The sequence below is a fragment of the Arabidopsis lyrata genome (genome assembly GCF_000004255.2).
Source record: "Arabidopsis lyrata subsp. lyrata unplaced genomic scaffold ARALYscaffold_8, whole genome shotgun sequence".
Classification (NCBI taxonomy): Eukaryota; Viridiplantae; Streptophyta; class Magnoliopsida; order Brassicales; family Brassicaceae; genus Arabidopsis; species Arabidopsis lyrata.
The window spans coordinates 13,976,440-14,001,182 of record NW_003302548.1 but is presented as its reverse complement, the minus strand read 5'-3'; the positions used below and the strand labels follow the sequence as shown (position 1 = coordinate 14,001,182).

Genomic DNA, 24,743 nt, shown 5'->3' with positions numbered 1-24,743 from the left:
AAGTAAATAAGATTTAGGACCACTACGAAACGAACATGACTTACATCTTATTTTAGAAGATGTCTATAAATACGATATTATTTATCGATAGAATACAATTTACTAGATATTATTTTATGTTCATCAAGAAATATCCAAATAAAAAGTCAAGAAAATATCTTTACATGAAAATGAGTTGCCTTTTAAAAATTATTCAACAAAGGTTATTAATCTTTTTTAAATCTTTTTTCTTAAATATCATTAAATTCATGTTTATCTATTTATCTTTATACATGATATGTTTTTAATATATTTCCTTAAAATGCTTTAATAGGTAATATCTAAACTTTATACAGTAGTAAAGTTATCATATAGTTTGAAAATTAAAAAAAAAAAGTAGATTTTCTTACGAACCTCTTGTACGATAAGAAGTAATTATAACGAGTTTTTATAACCAATAAACTTTTACTATTTATCTTTTTACCCCTGTTGTTATTATTCTAATTCTTAGTCAATGTATTACAATTGATCCCAATCACCATGATTACTAGCTATAATATCTCAGTTTCAAACAAATGTAAATTATGGTAAACAATCTATTTGGTCCTTGGATTGACAAAAAAACTCATGGTAGTTAAAATAGTCGACGGTAAAATAAAATGGAAAAAAATGAAGAAAGGTAATTACGCTATTGCCCTTTTAAGGCTTTGACCTAATGTGTTTAAAAAAAAAAAAAGGGAACGAGGAAGAAAGAGCCACGAGGCCATTGAAGCAGTTTCTTAATCACGAGTGTGTGTGTCTATAAATGTACACACCATCTCCTTTCTCCAGATTTTCTCTCTACTCTCTCATCTCAAATCTCTCAACACACGAAACCAACAATAACCAATCTTCTTCCGATGACGCATCTCAACAAAAAACAGAGGTTAGAGAAGAACCATAACCATTTTGACAACTTACATGACGATCTCATCATCTCTATCCTCCGTAAACTCGCTTCCTCCGCTTCTTCTCCTTCCGATTTCCTCACCGTACTCTCCACGTAAGTCTCTGCTCCGGCGACTGCATTTTCTCGATTTCCGTTGTGACTCAGTCTCTTTTGTTGTATTACAGATGCAAGAGATTGAATCGGTTAGGTTTACAACCTCTGGTTTTATCAAAAGCCGGTACTCAAACCCTAGCCGTCACGGCGGAGAAATGGTCAGATTCTTCTCATAAATTCCTCAAACTCTGTGTTAATGCCGGAAACATCGACGCTTCTTACGCTCTCGGAATGGTTCGTGTCGCTACCTTCAAAATCTCCGTTTCGATTTTTGTGATTTTCTTCTGATTTTCGATTTTGTTTCCTTCTTCAGATCCGATTTTACTGTCTTCAAAATCCAGTGAGCGGCGCGTCTTTAATGGCTAAAGCCGCGATTAAATCTCACGCGCCGGCGCTTTATTCGTTATCGGTGATTCAGTTTAACGGAAGCGGCGGTTCAAAAACCGATAAGAACCTACGCGCCGGCGTTACTCTTTGTGCACGCTCTGCTTATTTAGGCCACGTCGATGCGTTACGAGAGCTTGGTCACTGTCTTCAAGACGGTTACGGTGTTCCTCGTGACGTCTCTGAAGGTCGTCGTCTTTTGATTCAAGCTAACGCGCGTGAGCTCGCGTGTTCTCTACGCTCTTACCTCTCTCTGAAATGTGGAGACGAGATCTTAACTGATTTAAGCGTGGTTCCGGTTCAGGAGATTCATCCGGTTAACCGGTTTTTGAAGGAGTGGTTTAGTTCGGGTCGGGTTGATTTAGCGGAAGGGTTAAGGATGTGTTCGCATGGTGGTTGTGGAAGGCCGGAGACTCGGGCTCATGAGTTCCGGCGATGTTCTGTTTGTGGGAAGGTGAATTATTGCTCACGTGGTTGTCAGGCGTTGGATTGGAGAGCCAAGCATAAGATTGAATGTACGCCGTTGGATTTGTGGATTGCGGTACCGGCGGAGATTGGCGTCGACGGTGAAGCGGTGGCGGTGGAGATTGATGATAATCATGGTGAGCGGTAACGGCTCTGACGCTTTTTAAGTAAATGACTAAAATGCCAACAGTTTCTTTGACTGTTGAGTTTTTTTTGAAAATTCTTAATTAATTAGTTTGGGCGTTTCTGAATTCTCTGATACTGAAATGACATGTTATTTTAAATAATATAGTTTTTTTTTTCCTTACATATTTCATGAATTTATGGTGCAAAGGTGAATAGAAATATCTGTAGAAAAGTATAAAGCAGAACATAGGAAAAAAAATCTTAAAGGTTTAACTCTATTATACGATACAGATACGAATACAAACTTTTATTATTTCCAAGAAACAAGCATATAATTATTTCGTGATATTTTTGATGGAAATATTGACAAAGAGCCATCAATTTTGTCAAACAAAAAAAACATGGATTCCACCATCAATTTCGTAATTCGACACAAGAACCATGTAACACAGGCGTAAAACAATAAACTTCAAATACGATATTGAGATTTAACTCCAAAAGAAGGCTAAAATTTGATACTTTCGTTTATTTTTAGTTTATTCACCCAAAAAGTAAGAATAAGACAAGAGGCTCAAGGCTGTTAAAATACAGAATCTTTTAGAGAATGGCACGAGAAAGCAATGAACAGCAAAACCAACCTGAACATTTGGACTGAGACTGACCCAAGCCAAAGTTTGGTCAATTCGGTTTAGTTTCGGTTTTTAACTCGGTAAGAGGAAGCATAGAAACTCGGTAATCGGTTCGGTTCGAAACCACTTAACTGAAATTACAAATCTGGCGAAAACATCAAAGAAGCTGCAGATGGTTGCTTAAGTTATCGTTGCGGTTGAGAATCCACAAGACATCACTGTACAATGAGCTAGGCCTTAGGAAGAGAGAGATGTCCTCAAGTTCATTCAGTGCAGTGATGCTAATGCTATTGTTGGAAGGCACGCTCATGGTAGTGAACATTGGGATGATCCCTACCAAGAACGAACGAAACACATCATTGGTTGTTTTCTGGCTTCTAGCTCGCATCGCATCGTCCTTCAGATGTGTTGAATCATTCGATTCTTTGTCTTTAAGATCATTTGATTTTCTTTGGCGCCGCTTTTTTTGTGAAGTTTCTACTAAAATTTATATAATCCAACATAATTACACAATTTCTACTAAAACTTCTACTATAAGTTACACACATTATCTGTTTTATAAGATACCTCATGGTTGATACTTGATATGACAAACAAACGATTGCTGCCAACATTGCAGTAAATTTGTTTCATGTTTTGAATTCATAGAGAGTATGAGAAGAAGTAACAGCAACAGTAAACTATCCACGCTTGAAACTCTTAAATTCTTTTTCCTTATCAAAGCAACATAAAGCATACTTCTTGGACTTCAATTCTTCTTGCAGCTTCTCTAAGATTGGAAGTTTGGAACATAAGGCAAAAACATAGAAAAATAAAAGTGAGAAACCCCTAAACAAATTTAAATACCTAAATTTAGTAGGAAGACATGAAGTATCTTCGAATCGATGATCAGTATCTCTTATGTCTGTCTAAACTGTTTGTTTATTCTCAATCACTTCTGCAAATGAAAAAAAGTTTTCTGTTGGCTTCCATGATGTCGTTTGGAGTTTTTCTTTTTGTTATGACTCTTTTTAAATTTCCATTTCAGGCCATTTTAGAAGTGTCTCATGATGAACGTTAGTATACAGAAATGTTCATCAAAGTTTTTTAAGAGTTCTTTGTTTATCCCAAGATTCAGTGATCTCCTTGAACAAGGGATGTCATTCTTCTCTCATACGCGTAACTGACAACTCTAATGTCCCACGGCATCTTTATACTAATTTGGTTTGATCTTTCAAGAAATTTCTCAAGTTTTCTTTTGCATGTTTCTGTTTTAATCAATGGCATTTAGTGAGAGGTGATATTTATGTTATAACTTCATTCATTTGAAACCCTACAACACCCTTTGTTGTTGTTGTGCCAACATAATCTGATCAGTTGAAATCAAGATGAGCAGATAAATGACGGACAAAACAGAGGAAAAACAAAACCAGTTTCCAGCAGACTATCTTTTCTTTCTAGTGAGATGATTGAGAAGAATGCATACTCCAAACATATTTAGTTAAGCTGCATTTTTTTGGTCTCCTTTAATTTAACTATTTTTTTCATTACTTATGACGACGAATTGATTGCATATAGTTGAAGTTCTTCCGGACTAGATCTTCTCTTGCAAGCATGTTACCAAAATCTACATTAGTTCCCAAACAAATTCTCAAAGATCTCTCAGTGAAGGAAAGATAAAGAGATACATCACGGTATATAGTGGAACCTTTTGAAATTCATATTGCAATCAAGTAATATATCTATATAAACTTGAAGATGTTTTACGAATCTACAAAATCCAATAAACACTCTTTAGAGGTCTAAACAAAGAGTCTTGACTCAATAGAACAATGTCAGAGTAAGACTTTCTAGTAAGAAAAGAAAAAGAAAAAACCATTCTAAGAATAGTAACAGTATCAAACTCTACATTGCAGCATTCACAAACAAGTGTAGGCAATACTATTCTACAACCAAAAGAAAAACCATAAGATCTAAGTAAAAAATTAGAGAAGAAATCTATGGTTCATTTGATGTGATCTGATGTTTCCTACTTGGACCTCTCCTGGTACAAAAATACACAATCTTGATGTTAAATTACATCTCAAAAACAAATAGGTTTGTAAAGATTGGAAAATTTTTGATTGTGTAGTGTTTCACTTACTTGTTCTGTATAGGGCTATAGCGACTCCTCGGGATTTTTCGTAAGCTATCTCCTTCACCACCAAGAGAATTCTCCTTCATCTCCTTGCTTATTTGCAAATCTCTCAAATCTCTATGTCCCTCTATGTGAAACTTGCTGCTAAAGAAAGCTAACAAAAGCAGAAACAGAGCTATTGAGATCGATCTTGATGGATGGAATCTCTTCATTTCTGAATTCTTTTTGAGGTCTTGAGAAAATTTTTGGGTAGAAATATGATGAGTTAAAGAGAAGGAGATAGAGAAAGACAACTTGTAAAGCTTGTTTGCTTTGTAAGATATGTATTGTTCCTGTGACTTTTTGAGATCTGATCACGTGAACTTAGTTTTTTTTTCTTCTCCGAATCATTTATTACAGACGCTGAGATATTTTTTTTAATCTTAATCAACTAATTAATGGAACATTCACTGATGTTGAGAGTGTCCTCATTTTCATACAAGCACATGTATACACGTTTATTTATGTGTTTACCAATATTAGTAAGTCCAACTTCATGAGATCTCTTTAGCAAAAAATAAAACTTCATGAGATCTCAAAAGGTGCAGGTAAAACATTAACAGGCTGTGTTTTGTTTCTATGCTAATTGCTAAGGCATCAACATTATTATTTTTTTTCACTTTTTTTTGTTCTCTTAACTAGCTTTATAGATAGAAAAAGACAATCAAATATTTGGGACTTTTAGTCATTTGCATGGGAAAATTGCAAAACAAAAATTCATATATATATAATAAGAGTTTAAATTTTACTAAATAAATTTTTGTAGAATTTAAGATCTAATTCTAATCTAATATAACTTTTCAAAAATTAAAACATTAAGTAGTAAATTAATAATAAAAATACAATTTTGTCAAATTGTTTTAGGTGAAACTAGCTACTATACCTTGGAGCTTTTCATTTTTTTTGGTAATCACCTTGGAGCTTTTCATTAGCATGGCGTTTCTTTTACAACTGGCAGATTTTTTTTTTTTTTTTTGATAAAGCTGGTCTATTTTTTTGATAAAAGTAAACTTATACTGTATATACTTATATATATATATCCACTTTAAGAGAACGTTATGATGTAAACAAAAGACCTTTAAAATATACACACCGATGTAAACAAAAGACCTTTAAAATATACACACCTAAAATATCGTATTTAAGCTAAATCTTGCTGGAGTAATTATTATTCAAAAAGAGTAATCAATCTGAATAACCTGGCAAAATTGCATATCTTAATCAAACCTGGCAAAGTTCATCGTGATTTGTTTTTTAAATTCAAAAGACAAGTTTCATTTTATGAGAAAACTAAAACCATGCAATGATTGTTTCGTTTACATAATGGCAATAACCATGAAAAATTAGCGAATACAAAAAAATTAGAGTTTTAGAAATTAAATCTGCATTGTCAGTTTTAGAAATTTCTTGTGTTTAGAGAAGCCGAACCCGGATAGGATAATTATACAGAACCGACCAAGCGCGTCTGCTTAGAGCTTAATTTGGACCTCTTTTCCGGTTTAAGTAAACCAGCTCTTTGCTATTTTTTTAATCCTTCGCAGAAATTCTCTTCGGATTCTTACAAATTTTCCTTGGATCTGGTCTTACCTAGTCACGAATTGCTTCGCAGTAATCACAATTCACGCCTCCATTGTGATACAGATAAACTACAGTTTCTCCATTGACAACAAATCAAACAATAAAATTGAATCAATGTTCATAAAACACCGATCCAAATCTCATGTGCTAAAGCTTAGAATGAAGAAACAGCTTAAGCAAACAATGAGTTCAAGAATTCCATAGAATTCAGAGAACAAACCGAGAATCGGAGAAGAAGAAGATTACAATTTGACACAAATTTCATGAATGATCCCCAAATCTGTTTTTGCTTCCTTTTAACGCATCTTTCTTCATAATCTTGAGCTCCAATGATCTCAGCCGTTGATCCAAACTTCTAATCTACACCTTACACGTGTCCATTACTCCTTTCTCTTTTCCTATATCAAATCCTCCTTCTCCAAACAACCATGCCCACATGGTTGAAAAGAAAGATATTGCTGCAACACATCATATAAAATTTCCCCAGTAGTCTCAGCTTTATCCATATTTGATCACTTAACCAGAACTGGAACTTCATTGTAACTTCAGTTTTCATGAACCAAGTAGTCTCATCTTTCCATATTTGACCATCTAACCATATCCACAACTTCAGCCTAAAAGAGAAATTCATGAATATTGAACCTCCAGGATCCCAAACTCGGTTATTAATGTCCCAGCTCTTAATCTCTGACCCATAAGCACCAATAGTCTGACCCGAAGTACATCTCCGAAGCATCTCAACAAATTCTTTATCAACTTCAGCCTTCCCCATAAACAGCCATTTCTTCTGTCTTTTCTTATACGTAAACAACTTCACGTTGCATATAAACTTGTTTTTGTAGTGAAATTTCCAGAACTTACCACACTTCAACTTCTTCTTAGAACTAGCATCCTCCCACAAGAACTTGATGTATCTCAATGTGCTGTCCTTTGAGATTTTAAATTTGAACTTCCATGATTTAGGATACTTGCTAGGCTTCTTCTGTTGATGTAATGTGTGGTTCCTTAGGAGTTTTCCATCGACTTCTTGGCATGCATAAGAATCGCTACCTTCATCAATTGCAGTATGAAAACTTTGAATGTCCTTTGATTCAGCATTTAAGATCTTTGGCATCTCTTGAAAATTTCCAACAACTACTAGACTTGCAAAGTTCTGGACACAAAAACTATCACTTCCACCACCAGATTGTAAATCATCAACCACAAATCCAATTGGTGACATTAATTGGTTCATTGTTGCATTAGCTTTATCAAAGTCCTCAAAGGTTGAATTAACTTTTTGAGGTTGTGAGGCACATTCTAAGCAGCCTTTTACTTCCCCTTTGTTTCTTGTATCCATCTTGCTTTTCTCTTGATTCACCGATTCTGTCTTCAAATTCCCATAAGGAGCACACCAACGAGCACTTTCTAAGATAAAATCTCTGTCACATTTCCACTCTTCTTGCTGTAAGAAGTTCTCCATTCCCGCAGAAATCTCTTGCTGAATTGAGTGTTTCCCCTCAAAGCATTCCCTACCCTTACGTAAGGCATTAGGCCCGTGAATGTTAATCAAAGGTCCTGCATCTTCACTTGAAAAATTTAAAGGCTGAGCTCCTTTCAGATAATCATCATTCCCTTTTATGATATTCACTCTTGGCGGATGCGCATACTCATATAATCGTCCCAGACTTAAACATTGTTGAATCGTCTGAGGTTGAAACATCCTAACATTCACTTGAGTATCATTTTCCAGTCCTGTCAAATACAGATTTACCAAGTAATCGTCATCTAACTTCACTCTAGTGTTAATCGACTCGAAACGAGCATGATACACCTCAATTCCTTCAGTCTCCTGCAACAGTTTCAGTTTTGCAATCGAATCTTCCACATGCTTATTATATCTCACTTGCAACAGCAGTTTGTAACTCCGCCAATCATGCCTAACATGCTTCCACCACATTGATTGTACAATTGATTGGTGCAAAGTCGCAGCAATATCATCGAAATGGATTGAAGCGATACCAACTTTCAATTCCTCCGGAGTACGATCAATTAAGAAGAATTGTTCAATCTGAAACAACCAATCCATGATTTTATCACCATGAAATCGTGGAAAATCAACTGTCTCTAACCTTTTAGGATCTACGTATCTCGAACACGATCGAAACCACATCTCTGCTACCGTTTCACGAACCACAGCGGTCGCTTCTCGAGCCACCGTCTCCTTGATTGGAGCTTGCGATCTTGACTCCGCCATGGATTCCGAGAATCTGCTGGCTCTGATACCTTTGATACAGATAAACTACAGTTTCTCCATTGATAACAAATCAAACGATAAAATTGAATCAATGTTCATAAAACACCGATCCAAATCTCATGTGCTAAAGCTTAGAATGAAGAAACAGCTTAAGCAAACAATGAGTTCAAGAATTCCATAGAATTCAGAGAACAAACCAAGAATCGGAGAAGAAGAAGATTACAATTTGACACAAATTTCATGAATGATCCCCAAATCTGTTTTTGCTTCCTTTTAACGCATCTTTCTTCATAATCTTGAGCTCCAATGATCTCAGCCGTTGATCCAAACTTCTAATCTCCACCTTACACGTGTCCATTACTCCTTTCTCTTTTCCTATATCACATTGAACTCGTACGCCGATGCTTTTCTTTGATTTCTCTCAATGCGATTTTGTTGGTTTCGTCAATTATTTATGATTTGAGATATTTCTCAGGGGAATTTCCAGGATTTTGATCGAATTGCTGGTTCGTGATCGAGTTATTGTCTGAATTCGTATTTTAATTTTTTTTTTTTTTTGTTCACAATCTCATGGGTTTATGCATATCTTGTTGAAGGTGCTTAACTTTTGATTCACGTTTTACTTAAGGGGTAAATTATAGGTCAATGGCATGTAGATTACTCTTAATTCTTGATTAAACTGGTTTAAATATGTAGAAAATCAACTTTTTTTTTGTTTGTATATATGTTCCAGATTAGAAGTTGACATTCATATAATTCAGCAAAAGAAGAAGATTCTGCGGTTTTCTTGGTCTCTTTTGTGGTTGTATAATGGCGTCTGGTACAATGGGAGGGTTGTCTGAGGTATATAGTAGTGCAAAAAGGATTCTACTTAGGGCTAGGGATGGAATCGAGAGGTTGGAGAGGTTCGATTCTGATCCTACCGATCTCTCCTCATCTGTGAAACGAGATATTACTGAGGTTCAATCTCTTTGTTCTAATATGGACGGTCTCTGGCGTTCGATCCCTGTTAAAGCCCAGCGTGATCTTTGGAGAAGGTGAGGAGGAAACCATTCTTGAGATTCCAAGTTTACGCACATTTTCATAGATCATCAAAATGGCTTAAGTAGTGGTTAAACTTTAAGAGTATTTGGACGTTTTTTTTTCTGTAGAAAGAGTGAACAAGTAGGAGAAGAGGCCGAGTATTTGAACCAAAGTCTGGAGAAGTACATGTGGAGGAATCAGAGGAAGATGTTGGAAGCGAAAGAGAGAGCGGATTTGTTAGGTAGAGGGAGCGGAGAAGGAGCTCATATTTTGCAAATATTTGATGAGGAAGCTCAAGGAATGAACTCTGTCAAGAATTCGAAGAGAATGCTCGAAGATTCGTTTCAAAGTGGAGTTGCTATCCTCTCCAAATATGCCGAACAAAGGGACCGTTTAAAGGTACCCAACCCCTAACTTAAGCTTAAGTCAATGGGGAAAATAGTTTTCTAACATTAGGTTGTTTTGAATTCTCAGAGGGCACAGCGGAAGGCTTTGGATGTTCTGAACACTGTTGGGCTCTCCAACTCTGTACTGAGGCTCATTGAGAGGCGCAATCGTGTTGATACATGGATTAAATACGCCGGTATGATCGCAACGCTTGTCATATTGTATCTCTTCATAAGATGGACACGCTAAAACCAGAGAACTTTAATTACATCACATAGATTGTATGTAGAGAGTTATGTGACTTGATCTTATGCGCTGTGGTAACACATTTTTTTTGTTTTGTTTATGCCTCTCACAAGACATTTTCAAAACACTAGTATCCATATTCTCGATTTCATTTGCGTCGTCTAGTATGCTCTTGATTTGTAAAAAAATTATCCTGCTACTTTTGTTGTGTTCATCATCATCACTTTATACAATAGCTCAAAGAAGAAGAAGACTTTTTTTTTTTTATGTAAGAGACTTTTTTTATTAATAAAGTTGCAAACATTATAGTTACGATTATTTTAACTAATATTTAGTCAATTTAAATTGCGAAAAAAAAAACCAATTACATATTATTATATGAACCAACTTGTTTGGTCAATCTTTGACCATCATAGTCAAATTCCCCAAAGGTCCAATTAGTGACAAATATACAGAACCGGGATAGGGTAATTATAATTAAATAGAGAACCGACTCAATTAGATTTATTTTAGTTCGGTTAAAGTAAAACCGATCTCCATTTGCTATTTCGACTCTCTTTCCTCTCTCCTTCTCTCTGTGCCGCGTCGAATGATTTGATCATCATCATCGACGAGAAACACAGAGAGAGAATCTTAAATTCGCTCTAGCTCCTGATCGGTTTCGATTTGTCACAATTCTTCCTTGGATCTGCTCTTACCTAGTCACCAATCACTTGGCTGCCATTTTTCTTGGCTGTGTTTCGTCATCCAAAACGAAGCTTTGATCAAACTGGTACGCCGATGATTTTCTTTCTTTCGCTTTTATTAGACTGAATCAAATTAATGTTCGTGTCGATGTATTTCTTAGGGATCTTTAAGGGAATATTCTTTGATTTGTTTTCGAATTTTTTTATCGATTTCAGATGATTTGTGTGTTTTCTTTAATTGGATGTTTAAGTTTTTTTTTTAATCAATATTTTTTCATGGGTTTAGGCAATTTTGTTGAAAGGTGATGTTTTTTTTTTGTGTATCAATTGGTTAACTTGTATTTATAAACAGATCATTAAGAAGTGTTGCTTCTCTGTATGTGTCTTGAGATTGTAGTAATAGCTAAATTATACATCAATGGCATGTTGATTATACACTTTTGAATTGTTATTTCGTATCGCAACTTTAAATGGTTTGGACTTTACTTAAAGATCAAGTTCTTGATAATCCAGTTTCGATTCAAGAAAAGCTAGTTTTTATGACTTCCATTTTCGTGTAATTCTGCCACCTGGATAGGAATACAAGTTGACATACATTTCCTAGGTCTGTGATTCATTGTTTGTTTCCCCATGTGATATTTTCTTGTCCTTGCTTGTTCATGTCAGTTTTCCAGATGTATGACTTAAGCGTGATGGTTTCTTTGTCGAAATGACTTTAAATTGGTTTATATTACTGTTATTCATTTCATACTTGAAGGTTGGATTTTTTTTTCTGCAGTTTACAATTCGTTGTTTTGATTAACAGGAACTACAATTAATTGGATCTCCCTGAAGCATTTAGATGGCAGAAAAAGCTTGTATAAAGCGTCTTCAAAAAGAATACAGAGCACTTTGCAAGGTATAGTTTCTTCTTCTTCTGTTCCCATCTTTATTTTTCTGTCCAAGGTGTCATTGTGCCCATTGAAATTTATCAAATGTGGTTTCTTTGCTTTTGCAAATTTTCATGGTTTTTGGTCTAGGATTAGTTTTCTCTTATGAATGTTACTTTGGAAGTATATTTGACATGTTCTGTTCTGGATTGCTAGGAGCCAGTCTCGCATGTTGTTGCTCGGCCTTCCCCAAATGACATTCTTGAGTGGCGTAAGTCTTATCTGGCTTTTTATTGTTCTTTATTTTCTGCTTTCTAGTTATTCTATTGAAGGTTTGGCTATGGGGATACTGGCTTAAGGTACATATAGGGTGTTGGTTGCTATAGTTACAGAGATACTATTGGTATCATGTTTTCAGGATTACCAGTAATATGTAATGGTGAAAACTTATAGAAACCGAAAAGAAAACTTAAAGTTTTTCTTATCTATTGCCTAACTGAGAAGGGTCGTGCCATTCTGTTAGCATTTAGGGTATTTTTATCCCGCTACTAGTGTTACTGCACTATTTATATAAATGTAGTTAATTGAGTTGAACTATTGGGTTTTATTCTACAGATTATGTGTTGGAAGGCAGTGAAGGAACACCTTTTGCAGGTTCAAATCTTAAAAATTTACATGTTAAATGTGATCTTCTACATTCCAAAGTAGTATTTGGATTCTGATATTTGGATTCTCTTTGATAGGTGGATTTTACTATGGGAAGATCAAGTTCCCTCCAGAATATCCATACAAGCCACCTGGAATCACGTGCGCTCTTTGGTTCTTCAGAATCCTGACTTAAAATATCACTTTCCTGTGTTTTATTTCTGTTTTTTTAATTAACAAATTTTCTGTGGCTGCAGAATGACCACACCAAATGGTCGATTTGTGACGCAAAAGAAAATCTGCTTGTCTATGAGTGACTGTAAGCACAGTCTTCTTTTCATTCCTTTGTTTATTAATTTCAGTGAACTTGTCTGTTATCTAATTAGCTTTACCATGCCATGCACAGTTCATCCAGAAAGCTGGAATCCAATGTGGTCAGTGTCAAGGTATAAGATCTGATGTACATTCAAATTGTGTTCAAGTTATTAAAATAAACAGAGTAATGGATCCTTATTTGACCAATTCGTTTTCCTGAACGCAGCATACTTACAGGACTTCTCTCATTTATGGTAAGCTCATTTTAGTTCTAGAACTTTTCTTCTTGCAGAACCTCTCAGTTTATCCCTTGTTTTACGATTAGATCTTTATTGATTTAACATGGCAATGTCTTATTTCACTGTGATACTGCATTATCCAATCAATTTTTACGTTTATTAAATTTCTTTCTGCATTACAACCTTGTGGTCCACAGATGGACAACAGCCCCACAACGGGAAGTGTAAACACTAGTGTAGCCGAGAAACAAGGGTTGGCGAAGTCATCTCTTGCTTTCAATTGTAAAAAGTGAGTTCCACTTCCACCAAAAACTGTTTCGGATAATTCTGAGAAGTTGATTAGAGAACAATATAGCATTTACATGTTATGTTTCTCACTTTTTTCAAACTGTTGTGGCAGTGCAACATTCCGGAAACTATTTCCCGAGTATGTAGAGAAGTACAGCCAGCAACAAGTAGCTGAAGAGGAAGCAGCCACTCAACAGACGACACCTGAGGATTCCCCTCAGGAGGAAAATGCGAAAATCGAATCAGAGAAAAGCATTGGTCTTAAAAAGGAAAGTATTCAAGAAGTGGGATTGAAAGAGAGGAGGAAGAACAAGAAAGAAGCATTACCGGGTTGGATAGTATTGCTGCTAGTATCGATTGTCGGTGTTGTAATGGCGTTGCCTTTGCTTCAACTGTGATTTAGATGCAAATGCAATGCAGCACAACATGACTGCAAATGAATCTGGTAAAATCTGTTTATCATCGTCTCTCACTCTCAGTACTAAGTAGTGTCTTTTGTTATCCCCCTTCTCTTGAAAAGAAAACAGATACATTAAGTTTGGTATGGCATTTGAAATTACATATAAATATAAATGTTAGCTTAATTTGAATCTCTGTAAAGCAGCAGGAGGCTAAGTGTTAAAAGAAAGAGGACGTATGTAATTAATTCAATTGTAACTTTGGATTAGATTGGTCAAGAAGATATATATAAGTGGTGCCTTGGAGTGGTTCACTCTTACAGTCGTCGGGCTTTTAGCCAGGTGGTTAGTTAGGCAGATGCCAAACTGAGAAGTTTCCAATGCACAATCCAAAGTAAGTGGAGTCTCCGCATAGATAAGGTGATTTTTGCTTCGAATGGAAACCCAGTGTTTGCACCTTATTTCATGGGCTTTAATCGAAGGTCGGGCCTGACTACCTGAACAAACGAATCTGGCAAAATCTAGAAGGAAAAAAACAACAATGAATTGAACATTTGGTGTGAAGGTTAATTAGTTCGATAAGGCAATCAAACCTGATTTTTTTTTTATGGTTATGGAGCTATTGAAGACATTTATGCATAGTCCTTGTGATGATAGTCAACCCCATCCCAAATAAAACTAGGGCCTTATGGCAACACAATTTTTGGTCTTTTATCATTAAAAAATATATTTATTTTACTATTTTTCAAAAGTATGTGATTTTTTTACCATAAAAAAACCTTATTTTCAAAACTTTCAGGCTTATCACTATTACATATATGCCAAAAATGAAATTAACAAGAATGAACCTATATTAATTCATAAATATATAGATAATATGAATTATTATATACTTATCTATAAACGAATATTTTCTTGTTCTTATTTATTGATGATATTCAAACACGTACAAATTTATAAATCGAACTTACGACTCCAGTGGTAACCTAAATATCTCATATAGGCTTGGGCATTCAGATTTCAAATCGGATTCGGATCGGATATATTCGGATTCGGATAATTCGGGTATGAGAGTTTATTATCCGTTCGGATTTTATGAATTTTCGGTTCGGTTTCGGTTCGGATATATTCGGATTCGGATAATTTGGGTAGGAGAATTTATTATCCGTTCGGATTTTATGAGTCATCGGTTCGGTTTCGGTTCAGATAGGTGTCGGATTCGGATCAGTTTTTGGGAAAAAAAAAACTTAAAAATAGTTCAATGTTAATAAAAATTGGTTTAATCTCACTAAAATTTAATTAAATTTTGCAAAAATATGTATAATTTTAACAAATATAACTAAAATTTTTCCGAAATCTAGGATATTATTATTATTTGCTATAAAATTACAACTAAATAGAACTAATATTTTTGGATATATAATTTTTATTTCCGGTTTTCGGATATCCTTTCGGTTTTCGGTTTGGATCGGATTCGGTTCGGGTGATTCGGATAGAAGAATTCATTATCCGTTCGGATTTTGTGACTATTCGGTTCGGGTTCGGTTCCGGATTTTTCGGATCGGTTTTCGGATTTCGGGTTTTATGCCCAGGCCTAATCTCATACACAATAATCTTTTTTTTTTGTCAACAACTTTATTAGATTAGCTTATACAAGCCAATTCTGGGGATATTGTTTACATAGGTAGTTAGATGCGGTTGGGTACGAACATTTCGTGCCAAGTTATCCGCTTTTGAATTTGCACGTCTTAGTTTGTATTTTCTAGTTTATAATTCATATCTTATACTAATTGAGTAAATTTTTAAGATATAGGTTATTTTTATCTTAAATGACGAATTGATTACTAGATATAATAAATACACTTCTATAAGTAAGTTATATTTGAACTATAAATAAAATAGATTCTTTAACCTTCATTTATAACAAAAACGTCGATTAAAAACATTAACTCATGCGTAACATAACTGAAAAAAGTATATAAATATGACACTATCTACTTTTAGTAACTACATTACTCCAAAGTCAAACAATTAGCAAAATCAACTTAATTGATATTCTCTTTTTTTTTTGAATTTTTATCAAACTCTTGAAAATAGAAATGAGGACAATTTTTTTGCTTTCAACTCTTGTGATCTTTGTTTTGTCATGTAAGTTTCATTTTCGTTAATGAAGATACTATGTAGATTTTTTTTTTAATTTCCTTTGAAATTTTAATTTGATATAATATATATTTTGATTTAAAATAGGTACGTCAAATGCTACGGTGAAATCTTATTCGGAAGAGAAATCTCATTCTTTCTATCCAACAACGAACTCTCTAGTTGATTTAAAATCAGAAGATGAACTTCCACCAGATGAACGTCTAGGAGTTTCGCATGCTCGCAACAGAGTTGGTTTCTGTCAAGAATGTGCACATCATTGTTTGAGAAAGAAACGGATTATTGGTGAATGTCGTTGGTTTGTATGTCATTGCTCTATAAGAACTATTGGTGTGGGATTGTAGTTTGTTTTGAAATACCTACATATAAAATACAATGAACTAATATATTCATATTATACAAATTGAGTAAATTTTATGACATACGTTATTTTCAGCTCAAATCACCACCCACTTAATGACTAAATATAATAAATACACATTTATAAATAATTTAAAATCTATATTTACTAAATCAACAGTAACTTTTCAAATAATTGCAGCTTCCTCCATTTGCCACGTGTTATAAATCTTAAATTCTCTTCTTTTACTTTTTCATGCTAATTTATTTATTATTTGATAAAAAAAAAAATTAACTTTTTCAAATATATATATCTATACGGTTCATACGACGTTGCTGTGTTCTTTGTATTGCAAATAAGAGATTTTACCAATCATTTTTCATCAATTAAACCCGGTATGACTGGTACCGACTTAATCTCCTCCACCCACTGTCACCATCTCACTGACTCGTTTAGTTAGTTACAGAAGAAATTATTAATCTTCTTCTTCACGCTTAATCTCTCTACTCTATCATTACTTCTTCTTCTTCTTCAATGTAGTTTCATTTTCCTAGAAATTGAGTGTAGAATCGTACTGTTAGGTTTCGTGAGCTCATTCACTCTTCGGCGATGGAGCGAAACTCGTCGGACGATGAAGAAGACCACCAGCATTTGATTCCCCAAAACGATACTCGAATCCGTCACCGGGAAGATCCAATTTCCTCTACCGCCACAACAACCGGCGGGAATCAGAGATCGGCGTTTCAGATCGAAGACATTTTGCAGCGAGTTCAACGCCGTTGGAAGATCTCGCTCAATAAGCGTTACGTCATTGTCTTCGTCTCTCTAATTATCTCAATCGGCCTTCTCTTCTTACTCACTGATCCTCGTGAACTGTTTTCGGCGAATTTCTCGAGTTTTAAGCTGGATCCATTGTCGAATCGTGTCAAGGAATCTGAGCTTCGTGCTTTGTATCTTCTGAGACAACAACAGCTTGCGCTTCTCTCTCTTTGGAACGGTACGTTGGTGAATCCTTCTCTTAATCAATCGGAGAATGATTTGAGATCGTCTGTGTTGTTTGAGGATGTGAAATCTGCTGTATCGAAGCAGATTTCATTGAATAAGGAGATCCAAAATGTGCTTCTATCACCACACAGGAGTAGCAATTACTCCGGTGGCACGGAAGTTGATTCGGTGAATTTCTCATACGATAGATGTAGAAAAGTGGATCAGAAGTTGTCAGATCGGAAAACTGTAGAGTGGAAGCCGAGATCGGATAAGTTTCTATTCGCTATATGTCTCTCGGGTCAAATGAGTAACCATTTGATTTGCTTAGAGAAACATATGTTCTTTGCTGCATTGTTGGATCGAGTTTTGGTGATACCTAGCTCAAAGTTTGATTACCAGTATGATAGAGTGATAGACATAGAGGGGATTAATACTTGCTTGGGACGAAATGTTGTTGTTTCTTTTGATCAATTTAAGGAAAAGGCGAAAAAGAATCATTTTCGTATTGACCGGTTCATATGTTACTTCTCGTCACCACAGCTTTGTTATGTGGATGAGGAGCATATTAAGAAGCTGAAAGGTTTGGGGATTTCCATTGATGGGAAGCTTGAGGCTCCTTGGAGTGAAGACATAAAGAAGCCGAGCAAGAGAACTGTGCAAGACGTACAGACAAAGTTCAAGTCTGATGATGACGTGATCGCCATCGGGGATGTTTTCTATGCTGATATGGAGCAAGATTGGGTGATGCAGCCTGGTGGACCTATTAACCACAAGTGCAAGACCCTGATCGAACCCAGTAAGCTGATTTTGTTGACTGCACAGAGATTCATCCAGACCTTCTTGGGAAAGAATTTCATCGCACTTCATTTTCGCAGACATGGGTTCCTCAAATTCTGGTATGGCTTTTTCATATGGCTTTTTCAACTTGCTTTCTTGGGTACATTACCCTGAATTTTATAGTGTAGCTCATACTTTACAGAATGGGATTATGAAAACAATATTCCATTCTTGTTTGTGAATCTATCCGGTTAGTATATTACATTCACACCACGTAGGCACTGCACCGTAGTATTACGATATTTTACTGAGATGGATTTCCTAAAACTAGATTAGGGGCCAGGTTAGACTTGTAGTTTTCTGAAAATGGAGAACCTTTTTCATGGCAGTAACGCAAAATCGCCAAGTTGCTTCTATCCAATTCCACAAGCTGCAGAGTGCATCGCTCGGATAGTGGAAAGATCCAATGGCGCAGTCATCTATCTTTCAACAGATGCTGCAGAAAGTGAAACAAGTCTGCTTCAGTCACTTGTTGTGGTAGATGGAAAAATTGTGCCTCTTGTCAAACGTCCACCTCGTAATTCAGCTGAAAAGTGGGACGCATTGCTATATCGACATGGTATAGAGGATGACTCCCAGGTAAGAATTTTACTGCTTCTCTTCCTTGAGCCTTTTTACACTTTTGTTTATGGTTGAAACCAAAGCATAGAATCTCATGGAAACATGTTTACTTTTCCTTGGTTCTCTGCGGTTTGCATTTGATTGCTCTTTAACAGAAATAAAAGCTTATAGTTTTATGAATCTTGTAGAATAATAGAAATCCTAATTGTATATTGAATCACTATTAACGTCATAGCGTGAGATGTATCAAACATGGCATGGGCTAAATTATAATCTTCATGCAAATGTTTAGGTGGATGCAATGCTTGATAAAACAATATGCGCCATGTCCAGCGTCTTCATTGGAGCCTCGGGATCAACTTTCACAGAGGATATCTTGAGACTAAGGAAAGATTGGGGAACATCCTCTACATGCGATGAGTACCTCTGTCGAGGGGAAGAGCCAAACTTCATAGCAGAAGATGAATAAGTAAGCACATCTTTTTTCTTACAAACTTTGAAATGTTCTCAGAATCTATTGTTCTCGTCTTCTAGTTGAATTGTATATGTGTAATTATAGAATCGAGTTTTGGATACTTTCCAATTCATTTTTTGTGACACTCATGGACTCTGATGGACAGACAGAGTGTATGTATCAATAGAAAGAGCCTCAGTTTCTTACAACAACACAACTAATTTCTTGGACATTGAAAATTTGTATATTGGCTCTAGCCTTTCAGTCATGGAGATTGTTTCTTCCAGAAATGGGGTGTTTACTTGTTAATTGCGCATTCGATTTTCAATTGGGTTAAACATATATTTCCTTTATTCATTGGAGTAAAAAGTATCTACAAACCAAAAACTTAAATACATGTAAAGTATAAAAACAAATAAATGACTGTTCAAAGACAGGCTAATCTTCCATTAATTATAACTTTTGTAAGACAATTAGTAAGAAAATCATAATTTTCGTAGTTGTACCAGTAGTTTGTTATTTCACTAAAGGTAATTTTCGTAGTTCTCCATTTACTTGCATAGCCTCTGACTCCAATTTTAGCGAATCAATACAATAAAAACACTAAAGTTTCTCTCCCGACACATCAACTTTTTGGAGTATTCAAGGCATGACACATCATTAAAATCATCATCCAATGAAAACATTTAGATTAATACACATCAGATTTTTTTGCCACTAATCATCCCTCCTGCTTTTCTTGGGCTCTAACATATGGGCTTAATATTTTAGAATAGGGTTGTTGGACTTCAATTTACTTGTAATGTTTTACCTTTTGGATAAAACTGGATACAAATCAAATTGGATAAGAACCATTGCAATAAAATACTATCAGATTTATTAAGCGTTATCATGAATCTTAATGAATAACTAAAAATCATTTGAGTAACGTTCTATACTCCTATAATAAAACAAAATTTCATTTTTCAAATTCTGAAAAACAAACAAACAAATCTCTTAGCCTTTTACGCCTCTGCAACATATGAATCAAGTATGCATAAGGAACATTAAAATCAAAGATGATCATTCCATATAACATATTCTCAAGTATCTAAGTCATGAGTTCTATACAGCTATGACATGTCCATATACATATAAGTCTGATCGAACCAAATATCATAACTTTTGTCAAAAAATAAAAAGCTCAACGATTGCATTGACAAATATTCAAATTGGAAAAAAAACAAAAACGGAAACTTGAGTAAAAACTAAGAGAAAAAAAAAAGAGATTTACTTGTGGGGACTGAATTCAGATTCCAATTCCATCAGTCGCTGAGAAGAAGACGTAGGAGATTTAGAGTTTGATTGCGGAACACCGCCATAGATCCAAACTCTTTTAGACACACAGTGAAGCAATCGTCTCTTATTGGCTCTCATTAGTGAAAGTCTTTCAGAGATGAAAATAAAAATCTTTCTTTTTTATTTCTCCGTTTAACTGTTTATCTAATCTATCTCTCTCCTTTGTTCATATGTTTTTTCAGAAAATATGATCGTTTTCTGACTTTTTCGGGATACAAATTTTATCCGAATACTAAATTGATTTACGGTTTGGTCTCGGTTTAACATTCCAATTTGAATGGTTCTTTTGTTGCATTCAAATTATTTTAAATATTAAATATTTAATTAAAATCATTTCTTCAATATTTGAAAAAATCATTTAAAAATATTCCGCGGCGGAGCGCGGATTTCGACCTAGTTTCTCTATTAAGACCATCTCCAATGGTTGGCTTTATTTTTTTGCTCTAAATTTGGAGTTCTCTAAAAATAGAGCAATGGTTTGCTCCAATAGTTGATTCTATTTTTTGCTCTAAAATAAATATTTTATTTTAATTTCTCATATAGTCCTTCACTTTCAAAGTTTGCAAATTCTACCCATATAGTATTTTTTTAAACTAATATCTAATAAAACTATATTATTAAAAATAAAATTTTATTACAACACATAAATAGAAAATCGAAAGATTAATACATTTTTATTTAAGATTCATCATTAGCGTAATTCTCCCACAAATGATCGACTAATGCATTTCGAAGTGAGAAATGAGCTTCTTTGTCTTTGATTTGTTTATATCAAGCAAGAAATTCTTGAAATCGGGTATTCTCATCCCCCGCCATCTCGACCTCTGGAGGTGAAGCTTCTCTTCCAACTTCAATTGGCGCATCAAGATCACGTTCATCTTCGATTATCATGTTATGTAAGATTATACATGTAGTCATTATATCATGTATCACATTTTTTTTCCCAAAACCGAACCGGTCCTTTCACAATTGCGAAACGCGATTGGAGAACTCCAAAAGCACATTCCACATCTTTCCTACATGCTTCTTGTTGCGTAGCAAATTTTTTTTTTTTAGGACCCCTTGGCTCGTGAATAGTTTGCACTATGGTAGACCATTTTGGATATATGCCATCAGCCAAGTAATAACCCATATCATATTCTTTTCCTTGAATGACATAATTAGCAGGAGGAGCTATACCTTGAGCAAGATTGGAGAAAAGGTGAGAAGTCTCCAATACGTTGATGTCATTAATGGTGCCTGGCATTCCGAAATAAGCATGCCACATCCAAAGATCATAATCTGCCACAACTTCAAGAATTATCGTTGGTGATCCACTACGACCCGCAAATTGTCCAGCCCAACCGGTAGGACAATTTTTCCACTTCCAATGCATGTAATCCAAGCTACCTAACATCCCTGGAAAACCCCGTTTTTCATCAATGTAAACAAGCCTTGCAACATCATTAGTTGTTGGTGATCGTAAGTATTGTTGCGAAAATATATCCACTATGGCTCGACAAAATCTTTTCAAACTTTCAATTGCCGTTGATTCACCTATCTTAACGTACTCATCTGTGACATCTGCTGGTAAACCATACGCTAGCATCCGAAACACGGCTGTTCCTTTCTGAAGAGATGTTAATCCAAGTCTACCAGTTGTATCCCTTCTTTGTGTGAAGTACTTGTCATGAGCTTCAACTGCATTAATAATACAGAGGAATAGAGAACGAGACATACGATACCTTCTCCGAAACATAGCATCATTATAAACCGGGGTTTCTGAGAAATAATCATTGAACAATCTATCATGAGCATTTTCTCATAGTGAATTGTTAAATCTTGTCGTAGTTGATTGAGAAACATGGGAATCTTGTTATCTTTTTCATATTGTATTGTCTTATCTCATAGTGAATTGTTAAATCTTGTCGTAGTTGATTGAGAAACATGGGAATCTTGTTATATTTTTGACATTGTCTTATCTCATCTCATAGTGAATTGTAAAATGTGAGAATCTTTGAATCACTTTATCATTGTATTGTCAAATCTTATCATAGTAAATTAAAAAAAAAAATGTTAGAATCTTCTATAAATAACATAATTGATTTTTAGTTCCACTCACAACATCCAACCATTCCACTATTTTCTATACATATCTCCACCTTTTCTTATTTTCCAAACTATAATGTCTCGTTTTCATTCTACTGGATATTCTAAAGAAGAAGATAAGTTTTTATGTCAAGTTTATATAGAAATTTCTCAAGATCCAATCACCGGTGTTTACCAATCATCCGACCGTTTTTGGGATCGTGTGGCAGAATCTTTCGAAAATGGAAAAAATCCAACTTGGAGTGAACGTTCAAAAAAATCTCTTCGGTGTTGATTACAAACTATTGAGAAAGCTATAAGAAAAGTACATGCATGCATCAAACAATGTGAAAATCGACGTTCAAGTGGTGCATCAAGTGATGATATAGTGAGTTTTCTATATATTTTTATGATTTCCTTAGTATTGTTTGAATATTTATTTATTTATATATATTTATTTAATTTATATGCAGTTCAATCAAGCGAAAGAAATGCTAATGCAAGATCAAAATTTCAAATCTGGTTGGAAATTTGATCATGTGTGGAACATTATTAAAAACTTTGAAAAGTTTAAAGATGGTGCCACTCCGACTAGAAAAGTATCAAATCTATGCGGTTTCGGATATACATCTTCAGAGTCGGAAAATCCTACTCCCGATTCTGTTACACAAGCGTCTCCAGGTTTATCTTCGTTTTCTCTTAATTTAGATGACGAAGATGACATTATTGGCGGATCTCCATCTCAACGACCAAGTGGAGTGAAAAAATAAAAATTGAAAAGAAAAAACGATGATCAAACATCGAATGTTATCAAGACTTTGGAAGAAGGGAATAAACAACTCGTGGAGCAACTAAAGAAGACAAGAGCACAAAGATAACAATACTTGGAGATACAAATTAAGAATTTAGCATTGAAAGAACTAAAAGAAGAAAACAAAGTTTTATATCGAGACTTAAATTCCATAGAAGATCCAAATCTCCGTGCGTATCTTCAATCTGAACAAGCAAAAATCTTAAAGAAAAGACTTGATCAACAAGCACCGTCGGCATCTACTTCGTTTGGTCAATATTTTGATAATCTTAGTGGATCCGGAAGCGACCTTCCCGATTATTAAATCACTAGTTTATGGTGTGTTTAAGTTTTTTTTTTTTTAAAGTTTAATTTAGTTTATGTATTTTTAGTTTATCATTTGTGATGTCATTGTTTTCTAATTTAATATATGTTTTGTTATATTTTAAAATTTAAATTAGTTTAGTAACTATGATTTTTAATATAAATTTATGAGGTATAAAATAATTTAGTTATATAATTTTGTTTAGGTATAAAATTATAATATATTAAAACTGAGGGGGTAGTTTGTAAATAAAAAAGTTGTGGAGCAATACTATTCATATCTCTATTTTTGGAGCAAGATATAGAGCACTATTGGAGTGATTTTACACCAAATATAGAGTTTAAAGCAAGATTTGGAGCACTATTTTTTTTTTTTTTGTCGCTGAGTAATATTATTAAAGCTATGGAAAGTTCAAAACAGAAGTACAAACCACACAAACCAATAAAAACAGAACATTAGCAAAAACAGAGTGACGTAACTCAAAAACAGAGACTTAGCTCCCTTGAAGTCGCTCTCGTTCTAGACGATCATGCAACCATGCCGGACCTCCTGACGCCAAATACGAATTGAGACGTCCTTCCCGAGTAACACTACATGCGATATCCTTAGCCAATAAATTAGCTTTCGGTGGAGAGAGTTTGAAGTTGATCCCTCGCATCACCCGTATCACTGTAGTTAACTTGTCCAGCTGCGCGCGGTATTTAGGCCATGCTGCTGGTGACTCAATTGCCGCAATCGCAGCTCCACAATCTGACCAAATTTCGCAAGAAAAGATATGAAAATCACGCAAGCTTTGCAAACACCAAAGTAGCCCGTGTAACTCCGCCGCAATTCTGTTCACAAAAGGTGTGAAAGCATCCCTAGCATGGAACAGAGCGTGACCGGAGTGATCCCGTAGAAGCCACGCACCACCACAGAGAGCCTTGTCATTCACCAAGGAAATATGAACATTACACTTTAAGACTCCCAGCGCCGGTTTAATCCAACGATTGACTCCTATCCTGTGACGATAATTCTCTCTATTCACTTCCTGCACCAAATTGTTATTTTGTTGAATCCATTCTTCTGCTTCTTCAATGGCAGAGGCGAGAAGAATGTTGTGATCATTCACTTTGTCCGCATATAGAGTTGAATTCCGAGCTTTCCAAATTTCCCATAAAATCCAAGGAATTGCCTGCCTTATTTGTAAAGGTA

The 24,743-nt window shown here is 35.0% G+C and overlaps 6 protein-coding genes across 7 annotated transcripts; 5 read left to right on the top strand and 1 right to left on the bottom strand.

Annotated features, from left to right (window-relative positions):
* Positions 1-730: 730 nt before the first annotated feature.
* On the top strand, positions 731-2,132 carry LOC9300140 (F-box protein At5g50450). Its single transcript, XM_002865761.2, has 3 exons — positions 731-1,021; positions 1,093-1,255; positions 1,335-2,132. Exons 1-3 carry the CDS (start codon positions 879-881, stop codon positions 2,016-2,018), a joined length of 990 nt encoding a protein of 329 aa, XP_002865807.2. The 5' UTR covers positions 731-878; the 3' UTR covers positions 2,019-2,132.
* Positions 2,133-4,321: 2,189 nt separating this feature from the next.
* LOC9301881 lies at positions 4,322-5,068 on the bottom strand. Its single transcript, XM_002864017.2, has 2 exons — positions 4,748-5,068; positions 4,322-4,648 (listed from the first exon to the last, which is right to left on the bottom strand). The coding sequence occupies exons 1-2, from the start codon at positions 4,951-4,953 to the stop codon at positions 4,603-4,605; spliced, it is 252 nt and encodes an 83-aa protein (XP_002864063.1). The 5' UTR covers positions 4,954-5,068; the 3' UTR covers positions 4,322-4,602.
* A 3,943-nt stretch (positions 5,069-9,011) lies between these two features.
* Positions 9,012-10,405, top strand: LOC9301880 (membrin-12). Of its 2 annotated transcripts, XM_021030188.1 has the most exons (4): positions 9,012-9,100; positions 9,328-9,631; positions 9,746-10,016; positions 10,092-10,405. In XM_021030188.1, the coding sequence occupies exons 2-4, from the start codon at positions 9,405-9,407 to the stop codon at positions 10,251-10,253; spliced, it is 660 nt and encodes a 219-aa protein (XP_020885847.1). In that variant the 5' UTR covers positions 9,012-9,100; positions 9,328-9,404; the 3' UTR covers positions 10,254-10,405. The 2 variants fall into 2 exon arrangements, with proteins under 2 accessions (XP_020885847.1, XP_020885841.1); XM_021030182.1 differs by having other exon boundaries at positions 9,056-9,631.
* Positions 10,406-10,772: 367 nt separating this feature from the next.
* LOC9301879 (probable ubiquitin-conjugating enzyme E2 33) lies at positions 10,773-14,008 on the top strand. The gene is made up of 10 exons (XM_021015471.1): positions 10,773-11,022; positions 11,742-11,834; positions 12,022-12,076; positions 12,421-12,459; positions 12,549-12,612; positions 12,708-12,769; positions 12,857-12,896; positions 12,992-13,019; positions 13,202-13,293; positions 13,405-14,008. Exons 2-10 carry the CDS (start codon positions 11,778-11,780, stop codon positions 13,688-13,690), a joined length of 723 nt encoding a protein of 240 aa, XP_020871130.1. The 5' UTR covers positions 10,773-11,022; positions 11,742-11,777; the 3' UTR covers positions 13,691-14,008.
* Positions 14,009-15,789: 1,781 nt separating this feature from the next.
* LOC9301878 (defensin-like protein 222) lies at positions 15,790-16,306 on the top strand. Its single transcript, XM_002865758.2, has 2 exons — positions 15,790-15,838; positions 15,938-16,306. The coding sequence occupies exons 1-2, from the start codon at positions 15,790-15,792 to the stop codon at positions 16,192-16,194; spliced, it is 306 nt and encodes a 101-aa protein (XP_002865804.1). The 3' UTR covers positions 16,195-16,306.
* A 292-nt stretch (positions 16,307-16,598) lies between these two features.
* On the top strand, positions 16,599-19,246 carry LOC9301877. Its single transcript, XM_002865757.2, has 3 exons — positions 16,599-18,073; positions 18,344-18,593; positions 18,868-19,246. The coding sequence occupies exons 1-3, from the start codon at positions 16,800-16,802 to the stop codon at positions 19,042-19,044; spliced, it is 1,701 nt and encodes a 566-aa protein (XP_002865803.1). The 5' UTR covers positions 16,599-16,799; the 3' UTR covers positions 19,045-19,246.
* The last annotated feature ends 5,497 nt before the right edge of the window (positions 19,247-24,743 follow it).